Source organism: Cibotium barometz, chromosome 57 (assembly GCF_041138505.1).
Source record: "Cibotium barometz isolate CiBa-2024 chromosome 57, ASM4113850v1, whole genome shotgun sequence".
Lineage (NCBI taxonomy): Eukaryota > Viridiplantae > Streptophyta > Polypodiopsida > Cyatheales > Cibotiaceae > Cibotium > Cibotium barometz.
Window position 1 is genome coordinate 1,197,679 of NC_141102.1, and position 27,721 is coordinate 1,225,399.

At 45.2% G+C, this 27,721-nt stretch overlaps 2 protein-coding genes across 3 annotated transcripts in view; one reads left to right on the top strand and one right to left on the bottom strand.

Annotated features, from left to right (window-relative positions):
* Positions 1-27,721, bottom strand: part of LOC147606305 (hydroxyproline-rich glycoprotein family protein) — a 108,549-nt gene that overhangs the window by 63,629 nt on the left and 17,199 nt on the right. For both annotated transcript variants that reach the window (XM_086791901.1, XM_086791902.1), the window contains exon 3: positions 16,176-16,658. In XM_086791901.1, coding sequence (XP_086648027.1) covers positions 16,176-16,658 — 483 coding nt within the window. The remainder of the gene's footprint in view (positions 1-16,175; positions 16,659-27,721) is intronic.
* LOC147606306 (uncharacterized) lies at positions 6,943-9,738 on the top strand. The gene is made up of 3 exons (XM_086791900.1): positions 6,943-8,606; positions 8,728-9,043; positions 9,129-9,738. Exons 1-3 carry the CDS (start codon positions 7,159-7,161, stop codon positions 9,612-9,614), a joined length of 2,250 nt encoding a protein of 749 aa, XP_086648026.1. The 5' UTR covers positions 6,943-7,158; the 3' UTR covers positions 9,615-9,738.

Consider the following 27,721-nt stretch of genomic DNA (forward strand, 5'->3'; position numbering starts at 1 on the left):
AAGAGAAAAGGGTAAGATAGCATTTTATAGAGAAGGGAGGGTGGTCATCGTGGAGCGACGCTCTACATGACGGTGCGAGACCTATGGGACCAAATTAAAGCTGGCAGCCTGGAACTGCAATGGATCCCTCAAACTTGATGTAGGTGCCTTTGAGGACAGCTTTAGAGATAGAGATATAGTCTTCTACTCGGAGACTCACCAGGCCCCTGGTCAGATGATGCCACAGGTGACAGGATACAGATGGGAGACAGCTTGCAGAGTAGGGACGAGATCGGTACACAGTAGTAGAGGATCAGGAGGGGTGGCAGTTCTTTTCAGGGAGGAGCTGCAACCGCTTCTACACATAGTTCGGAGAGATGATCAGGCCAGATATATGTGGGTGAGACTGAGGGCCGACACAGGCAGATTCCTGTATATTGCCATATGCTATTTTGCTCCTAGTACATCGACATATGCAGCACCTAGACGGCAGTCTCCTTTCTCTGTGCTAGATGATGACATATGGGAGTTCTCTAGGGATGGAGACATCATCCTGTTAGGGGACTTTAATGCCCGGACGGGCAACCGCCAGACAGCCTTTTATGATACCTCGGAGGAGATGCTGAGAGAGTTGGACACTCTGGATATGGGATTAGATAGACGCTCACAGGATGTGGAGTGCACAGAGTATGGGAGATATTTGGTAGATATGGGGACTGCGCATGGGTTGGCCATACTTAATGGCTTGCAGAGGTTTCCGTCAGCAGCTGGATTTACTTGCTTTCCACATAGACATGGTGCTAGCACAGTGGATTATGTTATGGCTATGCCCAGCTTTGTTTCATGCATTGAGGACTTCACAGTTGGATCTCGGCCCATTGGGGTAGTAGTGGATCATGCATTGTTGACATGACTATCTCTTTTCACTTTACCACAGCTCAGAGGACACGAGGGGCAGATCACACTCGATATACTTTTACCTCAGAGACTGATGCTGTCTACACAGATGGGATTTATAGACGTCTGTACACAGAGGAGCCAGGGAGACCTTTGGAGGAGTTGACCCATATACTGACAGAGACTTTACATGATGCAGCGAGAGAGGCATATCCACATACTCAGCCTGGACAGAGACAGCATTCTAGATGTATGCCCCAGAACAGCTGGTATGATGAGGAGTGCAGAGAGACCAGAGCCCGACTGCAGCGGGAGGTTGCTTTGGGAGTCACTACTCACCGACAGTCACGTATTGCCTTCCGACGCCTTGTGCGAAGGAAGAAGCGGGCCTTCCTTGCTCAGCTAGAGCAGGAATTATACCAGCTGTTCTTGAGCCAGGATTCGAGGGAGGCTTGGCGTCTGTTTCATGAGTCCTCCCCTGCTTTGGCCATCACTTCTACAGAGGTCTGGGGTAGTTATGCAGCATCTCTATATACAGTTCCTGGACAGACACCTTTTCCTGACCCGCCAGCACCATGCCCACAGACATGTACTTTCTTTACCGCAGAGATGGTAAGAAAGGCCATTGATAGGATGAAGACTGGGAGAGCATATGATCACGATGGATTGGTTGCTGAGCACTTTATTCATGCGAGAGACATGCTGGCAGAGCTTCTAGCAGTGATGTTCAATCGTGCTATGTGCGAAGGCTTACCCGAGACTTGGAGTAGGTCCACCATCGTGCCTATCTTCAAGTCAGGGGACCCTATGCAGCCAGGGAATTATCGCACTATTATGATTGGTCACACACTAGCACGATTGTATGCATCCATTCTTGAGCAGCAGTTGAGTAGATGGGCAGAGAGAGTTGGCATTCGAGCAGAGGGACACGCAGGGTTCAGGAGAGGTTTCTCTACTCTTGACCACATCTTGACTTTGCGGGCCATTATTGAGGAGGGCAGGTCGCATGGGCGACGGATTTATTGTAGCTTTGTGGACTTCCGCAAAGCATTTGATACAGTGCCCAGAGCCAGATTGATGAGGCGATTACAGGAGATGGGGGTACCCACAGAGCTCATATGGGGAATTATGGCTTTATACAGATCAGTTGCAGGACAGGTACGCACCCCAGAGGGGGTCTCTACTTTGGTTCACTCCACTATAGGAGTGAAGCAAGGTTGCCCGTTATCTCCTTCACTGTTTGGTATGTATGTGGATGAGGCTTCTGACTACATTGAGAGATTGGGGGACAGAGGAGCCCAGCTAGCAGGTACATGGATCCCACTATTGTTATATGCTGATGATATTGTGTTGATCTCTGACTCCCCTGAGGGTATGCAGCGTCATCTGGATGCTTTACATGAGTTTGCACATGATAGTGGATTGTCTGTCAACCTTGGCAAAACCAAGGTTATGGAGTTTAACACCACGCCACAGTGGGTTAGGCGATCAGCTTCCACATTTACATATGGGCAGGAGATTGTGGAGTATACAGATGCATATACATATCTTGGGGTAGTATTCAGTGGGCCAGTGTTTTCGATGAGGAGAGCAGCAGAGACTAGATTGACTAGAGCACATGCAGCCCTGGGTGGTTTGGAGAGGATGTGTTCGCAGGTTCAGTTTCAGGAACCTCGAACGAAACTCTCGCTTTTTGACACTCTAGTGACATCAGCTATGCTTTATGGAGTGCAGATATGGGGACCTTCAGTGGGCCATCACAACGCAGGCGGGTGGAGAGGTATGGAGAGGCCTTTGGTATCTACGATTGCTAGGCTTATTAGAGCCAAGGCTGTGGTACATCATGAGATTATTCGAGCAGAGCTGGCGGCTGCCCCTCTGGTGATTGAGGCTCTTACGAGATCAGTCTCCTACATACATGGCTTGTGGGATCTCCCCCGAGACAGATATGCACGCCTCGCCCTGGAGTCCTCCCGACAGTTAGCTTTACAGGGAGACACGGCTTGTTCGTATGGACAGATGACATCTTGGTTCCAGGCACATGGTTTTAGCATGGACAGATTGCCTCCCTTCCAGTATTCTCTAGAGGCACCCTCTCTCACTCTTACACGGACAGAGATTACCAGACTCATCCGTCAGGATTTAGTTCAGCTGGACATTAGGAGGACATGGATACAGCCGACTGAGGAGCTGGGCACGAAGATGGCTTTCTACAGAGAGCATTTTCTTCAGCTCACAGCAGATGGTTTTGTGATCAGACCCAGTTACATGGATGTACACTTGTCTCATGCAGTACGATGTGCTATTGGTCAGATTCGCACATCCTCACACCAGCTTGAGATTGAGATTGGCCGATATAGAGGTATGCCAGCTGAGGCCAGGATATGCCGAGTATGCCATGGGGAGCCAGAGACAAGGCTGCATTATATATGCCATTGTACTGCATACTATGAGATACGTGGTCGTTTCCACTGTTTATTCAGAGAGGGTTTTGGACCACTTTCCAGAGTCATGGGGTACCAGGACCAGAGGTGTTTGGGATTGTTCTTGCTTGAGCTGCAGAGACATAGAGATAGCTTGCTTAGGCGCACAGAGAGCCAGACTCAGAGGCACATTACAGACTTCTTTAGTCCAGCCATCACTGCGCCAGATGGACCACAGCAGCAGCAGGACATGGATACCGCCCACACCAGGGGTACACTGATTGATCGTGCGATTGAGCTTGGGTGGTCCAGACGCCCACGACTACGGAGGAGGGCATCCCAGCATAGACGGAGGTTGCAGCGGCAGATTCGGATTATTCTTGCGAGGCATGCGGGACACCCAGTCAGGGTGCTGACCACAGAGGATATTGAGGAGATCCGCCAGTGCCCGATGCGGCACATATTATGAGATGGAGGTACCTCCATAGTGTACCTTCCAGTTCCAGTTTCATTTTCTAGGTGCCAGTAGTATCATCTTTATTTTTCATTTTCTGGGTTTTTTTATCCAGACATTGTATCAGATCCACCATGATGTAACTTTTGGTCTCATTATGGCCTTTTGAAGACGTTAATATAACATTTCATTTCATTTCATTTCTCTCTCTCATACGGACTCATACCACAGGGAGAGGTGGGCGACAGCTCCAGCTCACTGATTTCTTCTAGAGATCTATCCCAGTGCCTACCCTGACACAGGAGGGGGTTACACGAAACGAAGACCAAATAAAGTGTTCAGGGATAGGGCATGAAGAGCCACAGGACAAGTGGAACAGATGCACATATCTACACCGGATTTGGAGTGGAATCGGAGGCAAGGTTTTCAATGAAAAGGTCACCAGGAAGGGAAGGATGACGAGTATGGGAGATCATATGTGGAGACAGGGGATGATGACAGTCATCCAGGGTCAAAAGTTGGAATCCCATCATCAAGTTTAGCAGAAGGGGAAGTCATGTGCACGCACATGGACATGCTAATCCCAAGGCTAATCCCTGATTTACAGCATATAAAAATACCAGATTGGAGAAGTATATGCTGTCACACGTTTGTAGAGGGCTAGACGTGGACCAGAACCCTGTCGGCGAGATGTTGGAGGTCATGCTCTTCCAATTGGCAACATTACTGTTTTTTAAGGTTCAAGGAGCTGGCCGACAGCAAGTCGGCCAATTGTTTAGTTCCTCCAAGAGCCTATAAAAAGGCAATCTATTGCTCATTGTTAGGTATCTAGTCCCCCTTTGGGATAGATCATAGGATAGGGTTTTGCTACCTTTTGGGCATGCCAATGGCTGCCAAGATATGTACCTTTTTGTACTTTATGAATATATTGAAAATACAGCTCTCTCTCTCTCTCTTCTCTCCATCTCTTCTTTGCGTTTTGCATCAGGATGTTCCTATGAAAGGTGTTTAGGGCTGAAAGAAGACACAGCTTCTGCGCATGTTACAAATTCAGTCAAGGGTTTGCAGAAACACTTGGACAGATTTTGCAAGGAGAGAGACCTTTCAGTCGATTTGGGCAAAACCAAGGTTATGGTCTTCAACACATCTTATGTGGTCTTCTCACGATTATCTTTCTTATACAAAGAGGCCCTAGCGGAGATTGTGCAGAAGTATGTATACCTTGGAGTCACTTTTACAAGTCCCCGGTTTTGCTTGACCACGGCTGCCACTAACCGACTAGCGAGGGGCAATGCCTCTCTGACCCATCCAGACAGACAATGTTTCCAGACACATTTCCAGGAGCCCCATACTAAGTGTTGGCCGCAAACTTATGGGGGCCAAGCATAGGGAGGGATGAGTGGAGGAGCATAGAGAGGCTACTCTTCATGATGTTGTCACAAATGATCAGGAGTAGGCCATCTGTACAACATCACATTATACATGCAAAGTTTGGGGTGGCCGCATTGGTTATAGATGCCCTCTTTCAGACCGTCACTTACATTCAGCGTGTAAACACGCTTGACAGAGATTGCCTCCCACGGCTATCACTAGAGTCGTCCATGCAGTTATATCGCAAGAGGGAGAGAAAGCGAGTGAGACGAAGCTGGACTGCCCTCCTCGTCGTCCACGCAGCCACCACCATTACCAATACATGCATGGCGTTCGAAGGAAGTTGAGTGGTTTCATGCACATGGCATACAAATGGACAGCCTTCCCCCATTTCAATACAGCCTAGATTACCCCTACCTCGACCTTTCACAACATGAGATCAACCGGATCATCAGGTTAGATCTACTCGGACTACACATACATCAGGAATGGGCTTCACCATCACATAGATCACTTCTTCAGACTCTCCAAGGATGGCTTCATGGAGATCCAAGGATACATACAAATACACATGTCACATGCTATGCATATCACGATTGGCCAGCTCAAGATATCCTCCCACCGCCTTAGATTGGAGACTGGCAGAGCCAAGAAATAGCCCACAGGTGGAGACTGGCCAGCTCACGGTATCCTCCACCACCACAGAGTGAAGACTTGTAGAGCTGAGAATATCCCACATGAGAAGAGGATATGCAGAGTATGCACCATGGGAGGAGTAGAAGATGCGGCCCATTATATGTTAAGTTATGGGGGAGATTCCTCTGCCTTTTCTGACAGGAATTTGGGCCACTCGCACGGGTGATACAATATGAGGATCATAGATGCAAGGGCATGTACTTAATGGAGCTCTTGAGGCAACATGCTGAGAGAGAGGCCCAGCCCCGATAGGACACCTCCCGGAAAGCCAATACAGATTTCTTTGTGATACACGCATCCACATCAAAGTCTACTACCCATACCAATGCCTCTCTTGTGACTGCAAAACCCACCACTCAAACCCATGCTCCGGCTTTGCACCCAGAGGAGTTCTTAGCAAGAGAGACCGATCCATTCTACGAGCCAAACGCCCCCAGCTGAGAGCATCACAACCCTCCACCACACAAAGGTAGATCGGAAAGTTCTCCGCCAACATGATATGCTTGGCCTGACCCTCTTTCTGTCACCAGCCTGGACATTTCCCAATATGAAAGGAGTCTGGTGGACTCCAGGATGTCTAAATATTTGGAAAGTACAAGCTTTGGGAATGCGGGATTATCCTAGAGTACATAGGACCACACTCCTGAAATTTAGGAGAGTTGCTATTTTTGGCCCGACTCCGATGGAAATTCTGTTCACGTCATTACATCTGGAATTGAGCAGATACCAAGAGTTGGCAAAGTGCCTATGACAGAATGTCTAACAGTTGGGATATTTTTAGAGATAAAGTTTATGGAAGGACCCATCTCTTAGATTGGGACATGTGGCAAGAAAGTGGACCAAAGTGAGACAAGTGGCCTGACACTTGTTAGAAAGTGGATCAAAGTGAGACAAGTGGCCTCACACTTGTCACTCCAGCTCATAGTAACAAGAAACGGCGTTTCCGCCCCCTGGAAACGGTTCGGGCGTTTCCGGAAATGGCAGGCCGGCGGAAACGTCGTTTCTGTACATTATTTTTTTTCAGGTTTAACGGGGGGGGGGGGGCCGCGTGCGTTTTTTCCATTTCGCTCTCCTTTCCTGCGCTTCTTCGAACCTTGCGCCTAGCACCACAAGGGCCCAAGGCTCAAGGCCAAGGCCCTAAGGCTCAAGCCTTTGCCCCCAGTGCCCCCCACAAGGCCCCAAGGCATGTACTCTGCAAGCAGCCTGCTCTCCAATCTCACAGGTGGCTGCCGGGCAGCCCATTCTTCAAGGCTTCAAGGGCCAAGGCTCAAGCCCAACTTCCAAGCCTCCAAGGGCAAGTGTTCTCGAGGGTAAGTGCTTTCAACTTCAAGTCTTACTATGCCTACAGATCCCTATTGGCAGTATGCAACAAAAGGGGATGGATATGTCGGAGGTGGGGGTTCCCGCAAGTGGAAATGTAATTTTTGTGGATATGAGAAAACAGGTTCAGTGACCCGGGTAAAAGACCATTTGGGGCATGTCCCGGGCAGAGATGTCGCTTTATGTCAAAATGTGCCGCCCGATGTATTGGCATCACTTGAGGGTTGGAGAAAGCAACGCCTTGGTTTGGATGTTGGTGAGCAACATATGGCAGCACATGCAACAGGTGAAGCATCCTCGAGCCAAGTGGCCTCTTCAAAGAGGACTAGAGTTGAGAGCCAGACAGATGTTGACAGTGCACATGTATCTTCGAGTGTGGGTGAGGGCCCTAGTGCAAAGAGGACGCCTTTACCTAGTGTGGAAGTGCCTGCAAAGGGTTCATTGCAAAGAGCAAGCATTACAGCAGGCTTGCAAAAGCAAGCCATGAAGGAGGCAACAAGGGAGGTCACGCGCTTGTTTATACGGTGTGCTATCTCTTTCAATGTGGCTCCCACCATACAATGGAAGAAGACCATGCGGGCCGTTAGCCGCATTGGCTGTGAGTGGGAGGGTCCCTCGGCTAAGACAATCCGCACACGAGAATTAAAGAAGGAGAAACTCAATGTAGAAGGCCAGCTTGAGTTTTTGAAAGAAACATGGAAGAAATATGGCTGCACTATCTTATGTGATGGATGGTCAGATGTACGCAAGAGGAATGTGTATAATGTGCTTATCTCCTCTTGCAAAGGCACCATGTTTTACAAGGCCATTGATGCATCGGCTGCGGGTCTCACCGTTACAGGTCTCTTTATTTGGACACACATCAAGAAGGTGATTGAGGAGATTGGCCCACAAAATGTTGTGCAGGTTATTACGGACAATGGAAGCAATTGTGTCTCCATGGGGAGTATGTTGGAGGATGCATTCCCAACAATTGTGTGGACCCCTTGTGCCTCCCATAGTCTTGATTTATTGATTGAGGATTTGGGGAGAATTTTTTGGGTCAGCGAAATCTTTGCCACCGCGAGGAGCATTGTCAAATTTGTGACACAAAGACCAAAGGTTTTGAGCATGTACAGGGCTAATAGTACCTTGGAGCTTCTCAAGCCATCCACTACGAGGTTTGCATACATGTTCATAGTGCTTGAGCGGCTTCTTCGTGTGCGGCCAAATCTGATTCGCACTATTAGTTGTGATGCATGGATCCAGTCGGGTAAGAGTATGACCCCAAAGTTTGTGGATTTTAGACGCAAGATCCTCAATGAAGCATGGTGGGAAGAGGCAGAGGCATTAGTGAAGACCTTAAATCTCATCTACACGGTCTTGCGCATTACGGACATGGAGGGGAGTACACTAGGCCTCATTTATGAGTACATGGATAGGATCGGGAAGGCACTAGACAACAATGCCTACCTATCTGTAGAGAGGTACGTACTTCTTCGCTCATGACTCATGGCTCATGAGCCTTTGCCAAATTGCCTTTTTGTCTTGGCTCTTTTCTAAGTTCTAACTTTAAAGTCTTTCTTTGGTTTTGTTTGTTACTTGTAGAATCGCGGAGATCAAGCAGATTTGGCAAAACCGTTGGGTTTGGTTTCATAGACCAATCCATGCTGTGGCTCATGTGTTGCATCCTCTATGGCATAGCGAGGATCAGCTTGAGTGTGAGGAGCTAAACGATGACTTCCAAACCTATGTGGAGAAATGGTGTGGTGGCAATTTGCAGATGTTGCGTTGCTTAGAGGATGATCTCCTTGCTTTCCGCAACAACACTGGCTACTTCACAAGACCTACTGCAAAACTTCGAGAAACGCAGCTCCAGCCGGTCTCATGGTGGGAGAAATATGGACATGGTGTGCCTACGTTGGTGAGTAAGAAGCCCCTCCGCTTAAGCTTTAACGGCGACACCTTATTTGTATAATGTACTAATCCTAAATCTGCTCTTTGAACAGAGACGTCTTGCCATTCGAGTCCTCTCACAAGATTGCAGCTCTGGAACTTGTGAGAGGAATTGGAGCACATGGGCGCTCTACCATACGAAGAGGAGGAACAAGTTGACTACAGCCCAACTTGAGCGTCTTGTTTTCTACAATTGTAACTTGAAGCTTCTTGAGCGGGCAGCTATGGGTCCTGAGCCAATGCAAGTGAATGTCGACAAGATTGACATTGAGAAGGTGCGGGATATTCCCACAATTCTACAAGAGGACCGAGATCTTTACACTTTGCTTTACGAGGAGGCCACAACACCAGTTCACGACACACGTGGTGGTCGTCGTAGGAGAGGGAGGCGGCTGCAGCTAGTACTAGTGCTGCTAGAGAGGAGACTATTGGAGAGGACTCATCTTCTTGCAGTGAGGACACACGCGAGAGCCATGAGGACTCTCAGGAGGATTCAGACTCCTCGGGTGCTTCAGATGAGGCTCAACAGTGATCACTGATTCACTGATGTTCCATGTTTTTTGTTTAGTTTTTCTTATCCTTAGGGATTATGGACAGCCGGCATGTCGGTTATTTTGTAGTTTTTGAACCTCTGACTCCCAAGTTTGATGATCATTGCTGATATGTATGATGTATTATGATCACAATTTGCAGCTCGCTATGTATGCTTCGGCCTTCAGCCTTTAGTTTTTTATGGTTCACATGAATTTGCCGCTACATCATACATGTCCATTATCTACATTATGTTAAGTGTTATGATTCTAATGTCCACTTGAGTCTTTGATGTGTCTTGTTTGAGGTGGTCTCTATGCATGTTTTTTGCATCTCTTGACATAAGTTTATTTAATAGGATGTCTCTATGCATGTTTTTTACATGTCTAAAATAAATTCAAAAGAAACTCCGTTTCTTGCCGTTTCCGACCTCGCGGAAACTCGGAAACACCGTTTCCAACCCGGTCCGAACCGACCGTTTCTGCCGGTCCAGGTTACTATGCTCCAGCTATTGTGTGGCTCTCCACTTGTCATTGTAGCCTTCTCTTGCCATTTTAACTCATGGGAGGCCCAAATCTATAAATTGGAGCCCTCCCTCTTCATTAATAGAGGCTCTCTTGCTGCACACTAGCCTCTACCACCGTTACAGTCTGCCCTAATGATGGCTACTCTCTTTCTCTCTCTATTGAAGGCTGCCCATGAAGAATACCGGCTGTTGGGGACTGTTTTGGAGGCTTCCATCGCGAATAAATACTGAAGGCAAGGGTATTTAATCATTTATTATGATTTCTAGACATTGTACTTGTTGTACCAGCCTTTGTACCTGCTCTACCAGCCATTGTACTGGTTGTACCAATCCTTGTACTTATTGTACTTGCTATACCACCCATTGTATCGATTGTACCAGCTTCTGTACTTGCTGTACCAGCCACTGTACCTGCTGTACTAGTCACTATACATGCTGTACCAACATTTGTACTTGCTGTACTTGCTGTACCAACAACCGTACCGGCTGTACCAGCCATTGTACCTACTGTACCAACCACTGTACCTACTGTAAGTCTGTACCAACCATTGTACCTATTGTACCGACTGAATGGAGAGTTGTACTTGTTGTACCAGCTCTATTGCATGAGGACCCGTGGTTTTTGGGAAAGAATCAGTACCCACACGGAGGTATATGGATTATATTGTTGGCTCGGCATTTCTACAGCCTATGTTCCGGCTTGGTAGCCTCGTGTTATGGCATTTGTATATGGATAATCCGGCATCTCCCGTGGGGAGAGTAAGGCCCTCAAAGCTTGTACATGATATTAATCTCCTTGGGTAATAAAATACTCCGAGGGGGGGGGTCGGCCCATTCCAACCTCTATGCGGTGTCACACGTGCAAGCTCCATTTTCAGCATTTGTGGATGTTTTGTCCAGCTTTTATGTTTTATCCAAAGTGATGATGGATATGTGTTAAGGTTGTGGCCATGTTTAAATGTTTTAATATGCATCGATGGTATCAACAAGTGTGTCAAAGGCCCTAGTCCCTCGGGCACCCGCCGCGAGTTTCATTGGTATCAGAGCATAGGCTTTCTTGGAAGCGGAGGCTTCCTTCTATCAGTAAGGAAGAGAAAAGATCTCAAGTGGGGACCACACTTACCATCATTGCTATTAAGCATGGCCAGCCACTTCATAGCCTATGAAGCAAGAGCATGAGCAATAGACAGCTTGGTCTAAGGATGTACGAATTCACAAAATTTATTTTGGAAGTATAGAGTTGGCTTTATATACACACGTTTAGCACTCTTTCCTTATGGATATTGTGGATTATATTATCAAGCTTACAGGCAAGCTATATGGACATATATCTCAGGATATCTTAAGGATATGGTGACCAGATATTTCTTTTGGCTGCATGACCAACCTGGCAAAGAAAAACTAAGTATACTTTGAGTTTGCAAAGTTGGTGCTCTTGCTATTTACTGTGAAGTGTTTTTGATGTTCACTAACCCTTGTATAGCCATGCAAGGAGAAAGGTGGTGTTGTTTGCCTTGAGATGGTTTCAGGAAAACATTGTTTATGGCTCCCTTTATTGGGATGGATTATATCTATGGAGATTTCTTTTTTGGACGAGATTTGTATAGATATTGGGCTTCACAAGCAATTTCTATGGACGAATCTGTCCGAGTTTATAGAGAAGAAATCTTTGGATATCTCATGGATATGATGCTTTTATGGATAAAGTCCACCTCTACTCCAAGGTGTATGGTTAGCACGGAGTATGTGGTAGGAGTTATGGTATACAAGGATTATGGTATACAGGTCTATGGATTCCTGGACTTATTTTCCAAGGATTTGGATCCATCCTCAAGTTTATGGATTATGTTTATGACTCCCTTTTACTGGGATGGATTATTCTTTATGGCTCCCTTTATTTGGGATGCATTGGACTTATGAAACTCATGGTTCACATACCCTGTGTAGTGTTCTCTTGTCCTACGTGCTCTCTTGAAGATTGTTTCTACCATGTGTGGGTGGAACAATAGAGAGCAGATGGAAGGGAACATCGGCACTTCAGAGGGTAGTGTCGAGCACAACATGCCGTGTGTAGTGTTCTCTTGTCCTACGTGCTCTCTTGAAGATTGTTTCTACCAAATCTGGATGGAACAATAGAGAGCAGATGGAAGGGAACATGGACACTTGAGAGGGTAGTGTGAGTTTGTGGCCGAAATGCCTACAAACTATTGGTGGCCGAAATGCCTATAAACTATGTGTAGCAAAAATGCTTATGGAACACCAGGTTATCTATGCCTGCGAGTGATTGTTTTATCTTGTTACTTGAGCCCACCTCTCATCCAAGGTGTGTGGTCAGAGTACCAACACGGAGTGCAAGTGGTAAAGTGGACATGACGCCTGGTTGGCACGGAACTTATGTCTATGCCAAGGGTCATGTGGACTGATGCCTTGTTGGCAGGAGACTTATTTTGTCTCGCTCATTTACTTGGGACATGATTATGATATGTGGACTTATGGGACTGTTTTGTCTCGCCCGTTTATTTGGGACATGGATTTATTTATCTTTATGCCATATTAGAATCACTATCTCCCCATACAGGGGCCAAGAGATTCATTGTTCATCTCACCATGCATGTGGATTCATGTTGGGATTGTGAGAGGGCAATTCAATGAACACTCCACCATACACATGGATTCGTATTGCCATTGTGGAGTGAGTGTTTCATTGTTTCCACACCATGCTTGTTGATCAGAGTTGAGATTGTATGGGAGAACATGGGAACTATTGGGATTGGGAGAAAGGATTGCTAGAACTATGGAGAACCAGCTTTTCTGTCACCATGGTTTGTGCTCTTGAATGGCACCAGTTTGTGTGCATAGCACATGTTTCTGTGCGAGGCACTAATTTCTTGTGCATGGCACTTATTTAAGTGTCTTAGCACCTGGTTGGTGATTTTCATTGGCATATGATTATCTCATTGATATTGGTGATTGAGACACAATTGGCTCTTGTGCCTCTGTCTAGCATATCTTCCATGGAATTCTCGCCCATTTATTTTGGGACATGATTTTGATATTGGTATTATGGAGACTTATTTAGTCTCACCCATTTCTTTGAGACATGAATTCTTCAATTATATTGGATTTTTGAGACTGTCTTGTCTCGCCCACTTCATGGGACATGATTATATCTTGAATATATGGCTTGAAGGTTAAAGTTGCGTACAACTTTTATGAAGCTGGGAAGGATGTCACCAGCCTGGACATTTCCCAGTATGAACGAGGTCTGGCGGACTCCAAGATGTCTAAATATTTGGAAAGTACAAGCTTTGGGAATGGGGGATTATCCTAGAATACAAAGGACCACACTCTTAAAATTTAGGAGAGTTGCTATTTTTGGCCCGACTCCGATGGAAATTCTGTTCGCGTCATTACATCTGGAATTAAGCAGATACCAAGAGTTGGCAAAGTGCCTATGACAGAATGTCTACCAGTTAAGATATTTTTAGAGATAAAGTTTATGGAAGGACCCATCTCTTAGATTGGGACATGTGGCAAGAAAGTGGACCAAAGTGAGACAAGTGGCCTGACACTTGTTAGAAAGTGGATCAAAATGAGACAAGCGGCCTCACACTTGTCACTCCAGCTATTGTGTGGCTCTCCACTTGTCATTGTAGCCTTCTCTTGCCATTTTAACTCATAGGAGGCCCAAATCTATAAATTGGAGCCCTCTCTCTTCAATAATAGAGGCTCTCTTGCTGCACACTAGCCTCTACCACCGTTATTACAGGCTGCCCTAATGATGGCTACTCTCTTTCTCTCTCTCTTGAAGGCTGCCCATGAAGAATACCGTCTGTTGGGGACTGTTTTGGAGGCTTCCATTGCGAAGAAATACAGAAGGCAAGGGTATTTAATCATTTATTATGATTTCTAGCCATTGTACTTGTTGTACCAGTCTTTGTACCTGCTCTACCAGCCATTGTACTGGCTGTACCAATCCTTATACTTGTTGTACTTGCTATACCACCCATTGTATCAGCTGTACCAGCTTCCGTACTTGCTGTACCAACCACTGTACCTGCTATACTAGTCACTGCACATGTTGTACCAACATTTTGTACTTGCTGTACCAACCACCGTACCGGCTATCACCTATCTCACATCTTCCATGCCATGCCAGTGTCAGCCGGCCCTACTTACCTCAGCGGGCCAAACACCACCAACCACACTCACCTTGCCGCGCTGACACCCACCGCCGGTGACCCCGCTGCGTACACACCAATGATCCAATCCTTCCACCCGAATTTCTTTTCAGCAAGGTGACTGGGCTAATTTTTAGTGGACACTCCCTTCCACCGTCCACTCATTTCTTCACCTTCCATTTCTTAATTTTAATGGCATTTATTACTTCACTATTTTTTTAGACAGAAAACAATTGGGTGGCCCACTTGCACCCACCGCCACCTCATCTTTCTCAGCTTTCCCTGCTGCCTCATGACCCCCTTCCTCTCCTCAATTCCTTCGTTTCAAATTCTGAGCTTTACCTTCATGGTGAAGAAATCCAAGTTTTGAAAGGGGGGTGCCAGGTTTTTTTTTAAAAGCATACGTATGCTGCCTATGCCAGAAAGTTATACAAAGCATGGAAGCTATGCACGATCAACTTCAAGACAAGAACATTGAAGAATTTCCTACAAATACCAGAAGTTTCCTAAACGTTTCCTACATGAGAGGAGGGTACCAGGTCAAAAAAAGAAAAAAAAAAGCATACATATGCTGCCTATTTTAGGCCAGAAAGTTGTACAAATGGAAGCTATGAAACAAACAGGTTCAAGACCAAAAAACATTGAACTGTCCAAAATTCAATGTTTTTAAAAAAGAAGTTTCAAACATAGGAAACATTTCGACTACAGAAGGGTCATCCTTGCTACTATGCTACAAAGTTACCTCTTTTAAACAGAAATGGAGCCACATTGACTATTTACTTTTCTGATAGCAACTAAACAAACAACAAAAACACATAACAAATCACACAAACAAAACAATTGTTTCTTTTTAAAGTTTTTTTTTTATATATTTAACAATCATATGACTAACACTTGTGACCTCTATAAGGTTTGGCTTTTAAACTCTTCCATACTATGACAAAAACACATATATACACTAAGCATGGCACATAAAAACCAATATAGCACATGAAATTCGCCAAAATATGGTTAAATTTGGGTTTCATTGGATGACATCATCATTTCAAAATTGAATGGAAAATTCTTTCATGCAAACAAGCATATTTAGAACTCTATCTAGTTTCTTCTTCCCACAGAGTTTTGCAATATGACCTATAACACTATAAAATCGATACTTGGACTGCCTCAATTGATATATTTTGCTATCCTTATTTTCTATCCTCTCTCTTATAGACTCTATTAAAAATCTCCAATGGAAATTGCTACTCCTAGTTGCTATCAGAAATGGAGCCACATTGACTATTTACTTTTCTGATAGCAACTTGGCTAGTTGCGAGTCACAAGCGTGCCATACATAACGTGTAAGTGAGTACCATGTCAGATTTAAGTTAAATGTGGTAAAAACCAATGGTCCCCACCACACTCAGAAGCTGCCGCCAATGTGGATCTTTCAACACTACATCCCCCAAGCAAGTAAAAGCGTTATGCGGGGTTAACAGCAGGTTTCATGTATTGACATGAACTCGGTGTACCTAATGTAAAATCTCTAGGAAATGTTTTTCAACACCTGTGTTTATTTGGCCTGTTGCAGTTTGACCACCAAATGTAAAATCTGTATTGACATGAACTCGATGTACCTAATGTAAAATCTCTAGGAAATGTTTTTCAAAACCTGTGTTTATTTGGCCTGTCGGAGTTTGACCACCAAATTTTCAGCATCAATATAAAGGACTTTAAAAATTTCAAAAGTAATCTGTCTAGAACATCCAATGTAGTCTATAACAAAATTGTTGTGATCCTCTCAGACTGATGTAGAGAACCCCTCTCGAAATAATTAAGAAAGCAATTCAGCACAATTTACCCATAATTAATAAGCATACCTTTGCAGCAACATGTATGAAAAAGTCATGAATATTCATTATCACTGTCGGCAGAGACTGTAAAAGTGACAGCTGGGAGCTATCTTTCCCATCCTCATCAGGATCTGCAAACAGCAATCTTTCCAGCTCTTCAACCCACTGCCTAAACTCCTGGAGTTGATGCTCAAATCTAGTTACTGTGTGTAGCAAAAAAGTTGATGGTTTGATAGGTACACCACTGTAAAAGTCCATGACCGGTAAGGTAGGAGTGATGGCCTGAGTAGGTCTAGGAGCTCCACTTCCTATGGATGGAACAACTGTGTTAGAAGCAGGCAAATTATTCCTTGCAAGAGCTGGACCTACTGTCCGTGAGAACCGTGACCTTAATATCACAAATGATCGTACAGCAACCTCTGCATTTCTCATCATTTCTTTTGCAGTTTTCATGAGCTCCTTAAGAGAGGCCTTGTCCCTGTCCATTGCAGTGCTGATCCCTCCAAGTTCCTGCAATAAGTGTACATCAACAAGGTAACCTACCTTGGGTATAAAAACTGGCATTTGCACCGCGAATGTGCACATCCGCAAGTGTCCTTAAAGAAAAATTACAATAAGTAACAATGTGCTTTAAAAAAACATAAAGCCACTCATTCATGAAAGATCAACCATTCTCAAATGTGTGTCATTGGCTGCAGTCACAGTATATGAACGGTATTATAGAATAGAGAACTGAGAGAGTAGAGCAACAAACAGGTTCCTTCTAAGCTAGAGTCGGTTGGACCTGTGTCATGTCATCAGCTGGTCATCCTCCACCCCCACTAGCTGGGAGAGCTATTACCTTCTCACAGCTCGATACCCTCAGTCTCAACATACAAGCTGAAACAACCAGCACCCTGATTGGTCATGTATTGGCTCTCATCCTTCCAGAAGCCTAGTCAGGGGCCAAGGGCTGGTCTAGAGACTTAATCCCTTTGCTAAACATGCTACTATGCTAGGGTAACCTATATGCTTGAGTGATCTCCAAGTAACAGACTATTTACACCTAAGGCTTGGAAAGACCTACGTAGCTCATGCCTAACATGTCCCTGGACTGGAGCTCACTATGGGATCACGACGTATGACAAATATTCCTAAAAAGGGTACTACTTCTTACAAGTATGGCACTGGTGATGAGCCAGTGTGTCACACTGTACCTCAATGCATGGGTGCATGTGGCATATGTCTTGCATCATGAGGAGCAGTAAGAGGAGTCGACTGTGGCACCGTAGAAGATGCTGGATCACACAATTCATGCTACAAGGGAAGTCTACCATCTCGGAGAACAACCAGTGCCTTCCATTTGTGCATTTTTAGGACAGGTTATTGAGATCCAACCGCAGTAGTATCAGCAGTCGTATCTTCAGAGGATGGGGTAACTAGAGTTAGGCTCTTGGTACCGTATCCTAACATTTCACAAAATATTATGTTCATATTCAGCTCCCTGATGGATCCACGTTTCAACAGAGGCTGAATATAGCTGGTCAATCCAGACACAGTCTTATTTTTACACAGCAGGGCCATCTTGCCCAACATCGTCCCTGAAGGGGAAGGTATACTCAGAGACAACCCGATTTCCAGCTTCAGATCCTATTGCCACTGCTCACGCTTCTCAGACACCGACCTCCCAAAACTGAGTTTAAAATAAACTCTAGGTAGTCCTCGAAATCAAAGCGTGAGAGGTGTTGCTTTCTTGTCCTCTTTGAATGGTTCAAAGTCAATCGTGTACTTGAAGGCAGCCTTCATTTTCCAATAGATAAAGGGTCAGTTGTAGAAGCAGAGTTTACCGCATCTGGCAAATCAAAGTCCGCCTGGAACACCCTCTACCCAAGAGTCTAGCATCCTTGAAAAGGGCTGAAGTGTCTGTGGGAGGTGTGTAAATATTTGGGTACTTAATGTGTTGTATATGTGTAGTTGGTTATCTCGATGATTTAAATTTATAAATCTTCGAAGCCTACGAGCCTTTGCTGGTGGACCACCATGGGCCACACTAAATAGGGCATACAAGAGCCTTACAACCCAGTCGGCAGCCCAATCGGCAGCATCTGGTACAGTCAGCCAGCATGCAGGACAGCCAGAACAGCACACATGCAGAGCGATGAAGAGAAACTGGCAGTTAATGCTAATTATCAGCAGTCGTGAGCATATCTGACCGAACAGCAGCAAAGAGGCATATATAAGCATCCCCTCAGTCCCTTGCATAAATCATCTCAGTAGTCATATATTGCAGAAGCATGTGTGCTTAAGGCCTTGGTCTTGTGCATCTATCTCAGCCAAGCACTCTTGTGCTACAGTGCCTTTAGCAGTGCAGATCTGGGCGTGCATAAGGCTCTTCAAAGTGGCTTCACAGTTGTCTTCAACCCGTTTTATGGTTTAGCAAACGTTAGGTCTACATTGTCCTAGCGTTTGGCAATCCTGTGTCAATCATCTTCAGTAAGTTTTTTGCATTGTGACAGAAGTTCTCCAAAGTGAAAAAGCAAATACTCCTGCCTGCAAGAGGGGGGCCCTTACGTGGTTAGATTGGGACCCAATTTGGTGTCGTTCCTGCATTCTCTCTCTCTTCAGCTCTATCTCATGTGAATCAAGATTAAAGTGGATTGCTTCATGCTAACTAACATAAAGGTATAAAGAAAGTCTTGCTATGCATTACACGGTCATACCAAGTGCATGTTACATTGGTATCAGAGCTCTGGTATCTAGGCTACGTGATTAGTGAGTCTAATATTCACCTTGACCCCAAAAAGGTGCACGCTATACTCAATTGGGATGTATCCAAGATTGCTCAAGAGATCAGATCCTTTGTGGGTCTTTGACAGGCCTACAACACCCATATGGACAAATTCTCCGACCTTGCAGCACCTCTTACAGATCTGCTCAAGGGAGTGAGGACGCCTTGTCAAAAAGTGTCCGTTACAGACAAGGCTCTTGAAGCCTTCCATGCATTACAAAAAGTGCCCTCAGAAGCACCAGTTCTCAAGCTGGCATCATGGAATGACCCATTCGAGGTTATCACCGATGCTAGCAACCTTGCCATCAACATTGTTTTACAACGAGAGGGCACACCATTAGCTTATTTACAACCACAAGCTGAATGATGCCAAGAAAAATTATTCGGTGTATGACAAAGAGCTTTTAGGAGTGATCACAGCTTTCAAGCATTGGAAACCTTTCCTTTATGGGAGGAAATTCACAGTGATGACTGATCATCAGGCACTTAAATGGTCGCAAACTATGGCTAGTGCCTAATGGAGTGATAGGCAACCCAAGGTGGAGTCAAATCTTCTAACAGTTTAGAGGTATGATTGAAGATGTGCTTGGCAAGAATAACCCTGTTACTAATGCTCTTAGTCGAAAGTCCACCATTCAATTATAATTTGTTACGGACAAGGCTCTAGAAGCCTTCCACACATTACAGAAAGTGGCCTCAGAAGCAACAATTCTTAAGCTGGAAGGACCCATTCAAGGTTATCACCGACACTAGCAACCTTGCCATCGGCACTATTTTATAGCTAGAGAGCAGACCATTAGCTTATTACAGCCGCAAGCTGAATGATGCCGAGAAGAATGATTCGGTGTATAGCAAAGAGCTTTTAGGGGTACCTCGAGCACAGCTTTCAAGCATTGGAGAACTTTCCTTTACAGGAGGAAATTCACAATGAAGATTGATCATCACGCACTTAAATGGTTGCAAACTATGCCTAGTGCCTAATGGAGTGATAGACAAGCCAAGTGGAGTCAAATCTTTCAATAGTTTAGAGGTATGATTGAAGATGTGCATGGCAAGGATAACCCTCTTACTAATGCTCTTGGTCGGAAGTCCACCATTCAGACATTACCGAGGTTGATTGATCTAGAAATTCAAGGCAAAGATTTGGATAGTATGAATGCACTATATGCGGATTCAGTAGAATTCGGGACTCCATGCGATTTGGCCCTCAGTTCAGAACCAGGTCATTATACAGTCCAAGATGGCTAGTTATTCTGTAGGAACCGGCTATATGTACCAAGGAACAAAAGACAGGCACTTCTTCATGATGCCTACGACTCCCTTGTTGGGGGTCATCGAGGTATCAACATTACCTTGGAGAAGTAGCAACGGTTATTCTATTGGCCAGCGTCACCACGAAACGTTTCAAGTCCGAAACTTTTCACCCCGAAACGTAGAGTTTCAACCTAAAACGTTTCACTCTTGTGACAGGCACCAACTGAAACGCCGGACCAAAACGCCTATATATATATATATATATATAAAGTCCAGAGATAGATGCTAGGTCTACTATTTGTTAGTATAAAAATCTCAAAATTACTCACATAATACATTACCACAAGTGACAACACAAGTATAAAAGACATCTCTACTATTAATATTTAAACTTCAAATCTCAAAATTAGACGTTTCACTTTGAAGGCTTCACTAGGCGTTTCACTGAAACATTGAAACGTTTCACGCATTTCAAAGGTTTCACGTTTCAAGTTTCATGGTGACCACACTACTTGCCAAAGATGAGAAGCGATGTCTACTAGTATGTCCAGGCATGCGAGATTTGCCAAAAAAGTGAAGGTTCCACACTCAAAGCAAGCGAGGCTGCTATACATCGTTTGCCTATTCCCAAGGGACCTTTTCAAGATATCAGTATGGCCTTCATAGGCCGTCTTGTCACAAGCAGGCACATGAATACAAAAAACAGTGGCCCAAATCACAGCTTACATTCAACACACATTACAACATGAGCATGAATCAATACATCTGTCACAAGCATCATAAGCAAATACATCCTGAAACCACATGAGATAATCTTGCACATGACACAGCACTAGGGGCTGAAGTTGTGCCAGTCCCCCCTGAGGTATCTTTAATACCAACAGAGTATTCTCTTGTACAAGATGCGGGTGCCCGGGAGTTACACTCCTGTGCTAGCACCAAATTTATCCAACTCTATGAAAAAGAAAGAAATACAAGCTCTCGCTCACCAGCCAAAGCGAAGTAGACCAGCCTCCCCTGAGGTGTCTTTAATAACAATAGAGAATTCTCTTGTACAAGATGCGAGTGCCCGGAAGTTTCACTCCTGTGCTAGCACCAAATTTATCCAACTTTGTGAAAAACAAAGAAATACAAGCTCTCACTCACCAACTAGAGCAAAGTTGTCTCCAACTGCTCAATAAAGAAAACCAACCTCGGTCACCAACCAAGGCCAAAGCAATCACCAACTGCTCTTCAAAGAAAGCCAACCCTTGGTCACCAACCAAGGCCACAGCAGTCACCAACTACCTTCCAATAAAACCAAGCCCTCAATCACCAACCAGGGCTAAACAGTCACCAACCGTTTCCTTGATTTCACGGCTGCCCACACGATTGTGCAAACCAACAACTCCAAACAAGCCCAAAACAGCACTTTGGCCAAATCGTTTTGCAGCCAGTGAGTAGGGTTGAAGCCAAGCACAAGCTGTATCAATTTCAACCCCAAAAAGCCTTGTTATCTTTCAGAGTTATGCTGTAAATCAGCACAGCCAACCTGTAGAGAAGCAAGAGAAGTTGCAGACCAGCCCTGGAGAGTCTATATGTAACTCAATTGGCTCCCTATAGCCTGTATTCAACTCAGCCAGCACAAGAAAAGAGAGAAATCACTGACAACCAGCCCAACAGCACATGTTTTTGTAGTCGGCCAGCCCTACAGCACATATTCTTGAAGTCGACCAACTGCCCAGCACCAGTAGGAGCAGTCAGCCAGCTTCAAGTCTCTTCTCACTGCTGTCCAACGGCCCTAAGCTCCCTCAAGCAGAAGTCGAGTTTCTCTTTTTGGCTGCTCGGACTTGTTCAACACACCATGCTCCCAGAAAAGCAACTCATGTGCCATAAAAATACCTCCTCAGCCACTTTTAGCAACTCATGGGCTTTTGGTCCAGTGCCCGGGTGCCCAACACTCATAACTCGTCCCGGTTCATTAATAAAGTCCAACCCGATGTGAACTCTCTTATAATTTATAAGTTTGTCCACCAAAACTTTAATGAGTATGAACCTACAACCACAGACTTTAGTAGATAACAGAAATAATAATTAAATAAGGTTGAGTGTGCACACTTACCACTTGCAAAACACATAAAAATCACCGCCTTAGTCCCAAACAAGTGTGCACACACGCGTCCATGGGGTGTCTAGGCGTCCCCGATGCCCATGGACATTCACAGGCAATGTCCAAGCAAACAAAACAAGTCACACATGCAAGTGCATTTCACAGGCAAATGCTTGTGCACGATGATTTGGATTAAATCTCCCAACTTGCCATCTTGTACACCAAAATAATCGCGACCATGGGCACCACCCATGCTGGATCCAAATACTGTACTCACTAGAGCAACTGCCCTTGCATGAGTCCAGTTAACTCACTAGGGTCACCAACCCTTCCATGAGTTCACATACTCACTAAACAGAGTCACCAACTCTTTAATGAGTTTACACACTCACTAGGGTCACTAACCCTTGTATGAGTGCATAAATTCAGTAGTCAGAGTCACCAACTCTTCTTACTGACTTAAGCGTCACCAACTCTAATCACTCATTAGAGTCACCAACTCTTATATGAGTGAATCCATCATGCTCCAAGAAATCCTTCCCCATGTCACAAATCTCTAGAAGATTGTGACACCTCTTGTAGCAGCTATGGAAACTCGAAATACACGATGTTTCACCATTGTTAACCAGTTTAGTAAGTTTTGCATGCCCATTCCATGCAAGCAAACGGCCACAGCAGAAGATATTGCTTGCTTGTTTATTCCACTTTGGTATCCTATTTGTGGTTTACCATGGACAATTACTTCAAACAAAGATCACAAGTTTACTTCCCATTTTCAGAGGACATTGTTTGCGTTACGTACCTAGTACTAATCGTCAAGATTAGTGACCCAATTCGGAACAGTCAAGGGAGCCATGGAATTGGGAGGAAGTAGGCTGATATAGGTGGCTACGGTTACTATTTATAAATCCATGTGTAGCCTGCACCCCACTTCAGGGGTTTGTACTAATCACTTGTATTTTGTGTTAAGAAGATCTGTGGGGTTGTAACAATCTGACAACTTTGGGACTAAGTTGCAGTTGTCTAGTGCATTTTATCCACTCAAGATGTTCTCAAATCTTATTGCCATGACAAGCAATCGAAATGGGGACAGTATCTTCCTTTGGTGCAAGCCATCCTAAATGACACTAATTCATCTAGTATTGGCAGGACTCCATATGAGACAACATTTGGCCGCCGTTTCTCATCTCTTCATACGAGGATGGTGTCGCCATCATTGGATTCCAACAAGAAACACTCTCAAAGATCATTGAGTCCATGAAGGAACACCTAACCAAAGCACAGGAAGCATACACCAAGCAAGCAAATAAGTCTAGACCAGACATCGACTACAAAGAGAGAGATTGGGTATTTCTCCGAATCATGAAGCAACGGTTAAAGCAAGAGGGCAAGCATTGTCCCAAGCTCTCTTTCCGAAGCTTTGGGCAATTTCCTATAGTAAAGAAGCTCACTGATGTCTCCATGAAGTTGAACTTGCCAAATAGTTGGACTATGCATGATGTCTTCCACGTCTCATGGTTGAAGCCTTATGTTGGACCAGCATTACACTCCGTTTAACATGAGCAGCAACCTGAAGCGGTCAACAAATCTAAAATTATCGAGCCAGAGCAGATTCTCCTCCATAAGTGGAAGCATGGTTTCGATCGAAGACCCAGATAGTTCTACACCAAGTTCAGAGATCAAGGCACTCACGAAGCCGTTTGGCTCGACGAGGAATGCTTCCAAGAGTACCCACAAATATTGGTGGACTACTCAGAGACCATTCAACTACCGCCAAGCTAAACAAGAGGGAATGTCGCACGCACCCATGCATTGAAGTGTAGTGTGACACACTAGCTAATCATCAATGCTATACTTGTACAAAAGTATTACATTTTTTACAAGTTGTCTGCTGTGAGCCCCAGTCCAAGGACATGTCAAGCACGAGCTACGTAGGTCTTTCCAAGCCTTAGGTGTCAATGTCTGTCACTTAACCCACTTGGAGAACAATCAAGCATATGTTACCCTAGCATAAAAGCATATAGGAGCATGTTTAGCAAAGGGATTAAGGCTCTAGTAGACCACCCCTTGGGACCAGCCTATGAGCCTTTGCTAGGGGGCCACCATGGGCCATACTAAATAGGACATACAAGCGCCTTAAGACCCAATCGGCAGCCTTATCAGCATCTGGTACAGTCAGCCAGCATGCAGGACAGCACTCGTGCAAAGCGATGAGGAGAAACTAGCATTTAACGCTAATTATCAGCAGTCGTGAGCATATATTTACTAGCCAACAGCTGTCTATCTGACCGACCAGTAGCAAAGAGGCATATATACCTCGGTCTCTTGCATAAATCATCTCATTTCTTCATAGAATTCAGTAGTCATATATTGCAACAGCATGTGTGCTTAAGGCTTTGGTCTTGTGCATACATCTATCTCTGCTAAGCACTCTTGTGCTACAGTCCCAAGGCAGCCCAAAGCTATCTACAGCATTCAGCATTCAGTAGTGCATCTCCCTCAGTAAATTTGGGTGTGCATAAGGCTTTCCGAAGCGGCTTCAAAGTTGTCTTCGACCAAGTCTTGCATCGTCCTTGCGTTTGGCAATCATGTGTCAATCATCTTCATTCATTTTTTTGCACTGTAGCAAACATTCTCCAGAGTAATAAAGGGAGGGGGCACTCAAGTGGGTAGATTGGGACCCAAACTGGTGTCATCTCTGCATTATATCTCTCTTCAACTCTATCTCCTGTGAAGAAAGATTAAAGTGGATTGCGTCATGCTCACTAACATAAAGGTATAAAGGTGGTCTTGTTGTGTGTTACACAATCATACCAGTTGCATGTTACAACATAGCTCCTTTGCTCTAGACTCTTCATGGAGGAGAAGGAGGAGGAGGAGGAGGAGGAGGATGCTCAAATTAGCGTACTGGTATTGATGCTTCCCATGTTCATCCGACTACTCCCCACACCCTATGACCTTACAAGATTTCATGAATGTAGCATACTATGTTATGCGGTCATCCTTCACCGACGAGGCCACTTCTCATACTAATTCGGGCAGAGAGTTCTGGAGATAAACTCGTCATAGATGAAGCTTGTCACCTGAAATATTGTCTTAATTTTGCCCCTAGTGCATAATTAAATGTCATGTGCACACATGTACATGGCTCATAATCCAAGGCTAACCCTGATAGACAGCAGATAAATAGTTGTGTCTCTAGGTCATTCGGGAAAAGCGAGCAACTCTTCTCCATGATGCCCATGACTTCTTAGTTGGAGGCCATAGAGGTATCAACACTACCCTTGAGAAATTGGAATTTGGAACGGTTCTTCTATTGGCAAAAAATGAGACGTGATGTTTATTCACATGTTCAAGCCTGTAAGATTTGTAAAAAAGTCAACATTCCACATACGAAAAGGCTGGTTTACTTCAACCTTTGCCTATCCCCGACAGACCTTTCATCGACATTTCTATGGACTTTGTAGCGCCTCTACCAGCTGTTAGCAATCATCTCCTATCTGTATATTTACACCAAGGCCTCTGTTGTGGGTGTGCCTGCCCGATTTAGGTGTTTTCTCATTTTCCCCCACTCCATATTTTTTCCCTATTTTTACCAGGTGTGGGAGGCTGCTCTGTGGCTCCTGGCTGATCCAGACACTGGCCGACTGCTGGTCTGAGTGTTCTGTATGCTGGCCGACTGCCCCTGCTACTCCACGTCTCCATCTGTGTGCTGGCCGACGAGTTTTTGCTGGCCGACTGGAGATATGAACAGGTCGTGAGCTTTTTGCTCCTATTGGTTGCTTTTTGGGCTAGCTGACTGGCTCATAGGGGCCATATAAAATGGCCCCTTGCCCCCACACATGTTGTATTGGGTATTCCAGGTTTTCTTGTGTATATAGTAGAGTTACACGCCTCTCTCTCTCCTTCTCAATTGCTGTGTTTTTTCTGCAGTGCACTTGCTCTTGAGTTTTCAGATTTTGTCTTCATCTCCGCTACATATTCTAACATGGTATCAGACCTCTAGGCTCTTGATAGATCTTGGGAACTGTGAGCAAGAGGGGGATTGTTTTGTTACTGATTGGTGGACTGTTTTGGACCGTACGGGAAGAGGAGAAGCAAGAGGAAGGCGGGCTGATTTGTTGGACAGCCACTTGTAGGTTTAAGTTCTTCATTTCCCCCCCCCACCCACCCTTTTTCAGTTACACCCCCGCAATGGCAGATTTACTTGAGATGGCTGAGAAGCATGTGAAGATCCCGACACTCCCCACGTTCCCAGTGGACCGTCAGTTGGACGGGAACAACTACGGCATATGGAAGGTAATGATGGAATCTGTTTTGGAATCTTACGACCTTGCTGATTTCATTGTTGTTGGGGTTCCACGGCCGGAGTTAGAGGAAGGGGAGTTACCCTCGATTCAGAAGGAACGCCAGGCACAGGCACAGTTATGGGATCCTGTCAATGCCAGGGTCCGTTCTTTCATTTTCCTCAACTGCACACCGCAGGTAATCAATCATATCAAGTGACGCTGGCCAAAAGTATATGGCAGCATTTGGCTTCTCTCTATAACCGGATATCGCCCATCAAGAGGATCTCCTTGGAAGTACAGATGCGGGTGATGAATTCTGCAAAGTCGTCGACGATGCGAGAGCACATCAACAAGCTGCAGGCTCTTCAGCAGGAAGTTCTCCAAGATGGGAAAGAGATATCATCGGAGGATATGGCAATCACGTTGCTGTCGCATTTGCCCTCTCAGTACTCAGCATTTTACTCTTCTTTGATTACCAGTGACATGCTCAGCACCATCACATGGGAGGAGCTTGTGCCCATGGTCTTGGACCACGAGGAAAGATTCACGAACCCTCCACAGGGCGGAGGTTCGGAGGCCTTAACTGGCCAACGGTCGAAAGGCCGTAACAACAAGGGCAAAGGGAAGGCTTCATCGGAGAAGTCTTCTGAGAAGAAGTCCGACTCAGACCCCGAGAAACTGAAGGCAGAGAGGACCTCTAATGATTGTGGCGAGAAAGGCCACTATTGGAGGCAGTGTCCCAAGCGGAGCACCGTGAAGGGTGCAAACTCCTCAGCAACAACCGTGAAGACTCCAACTTTTGTGCACATGGAGGTTATTGTTGGTGTTGGACTCACACACTCACACACACAGAAACCTACACATTAGGGTTAGGTGCAAGAAGAAGAAGCTCACACAGAAATGTGTGTGTGTGTGTGTGTGTGTGAGAGAGAGAGAGAGAGAGAGAGAGCGAGCCAAAAGTGTGGTAGCCACAAAATGCAAGTCAACCCTTGCATGTGTGTCACATCCATATAATATAGAAGTACAAAATATATTATGTGGAGTGTCCTTTCACACTTCATATCCAAGGGAAACAACCATATGGGAAAAAGTGCTCTTGGTTAAGCCCTGTTCACACATAGCACTACCATAAGTGAGCATATGCCTACAAATCCCCCCCATAGTGAAAGTGTGA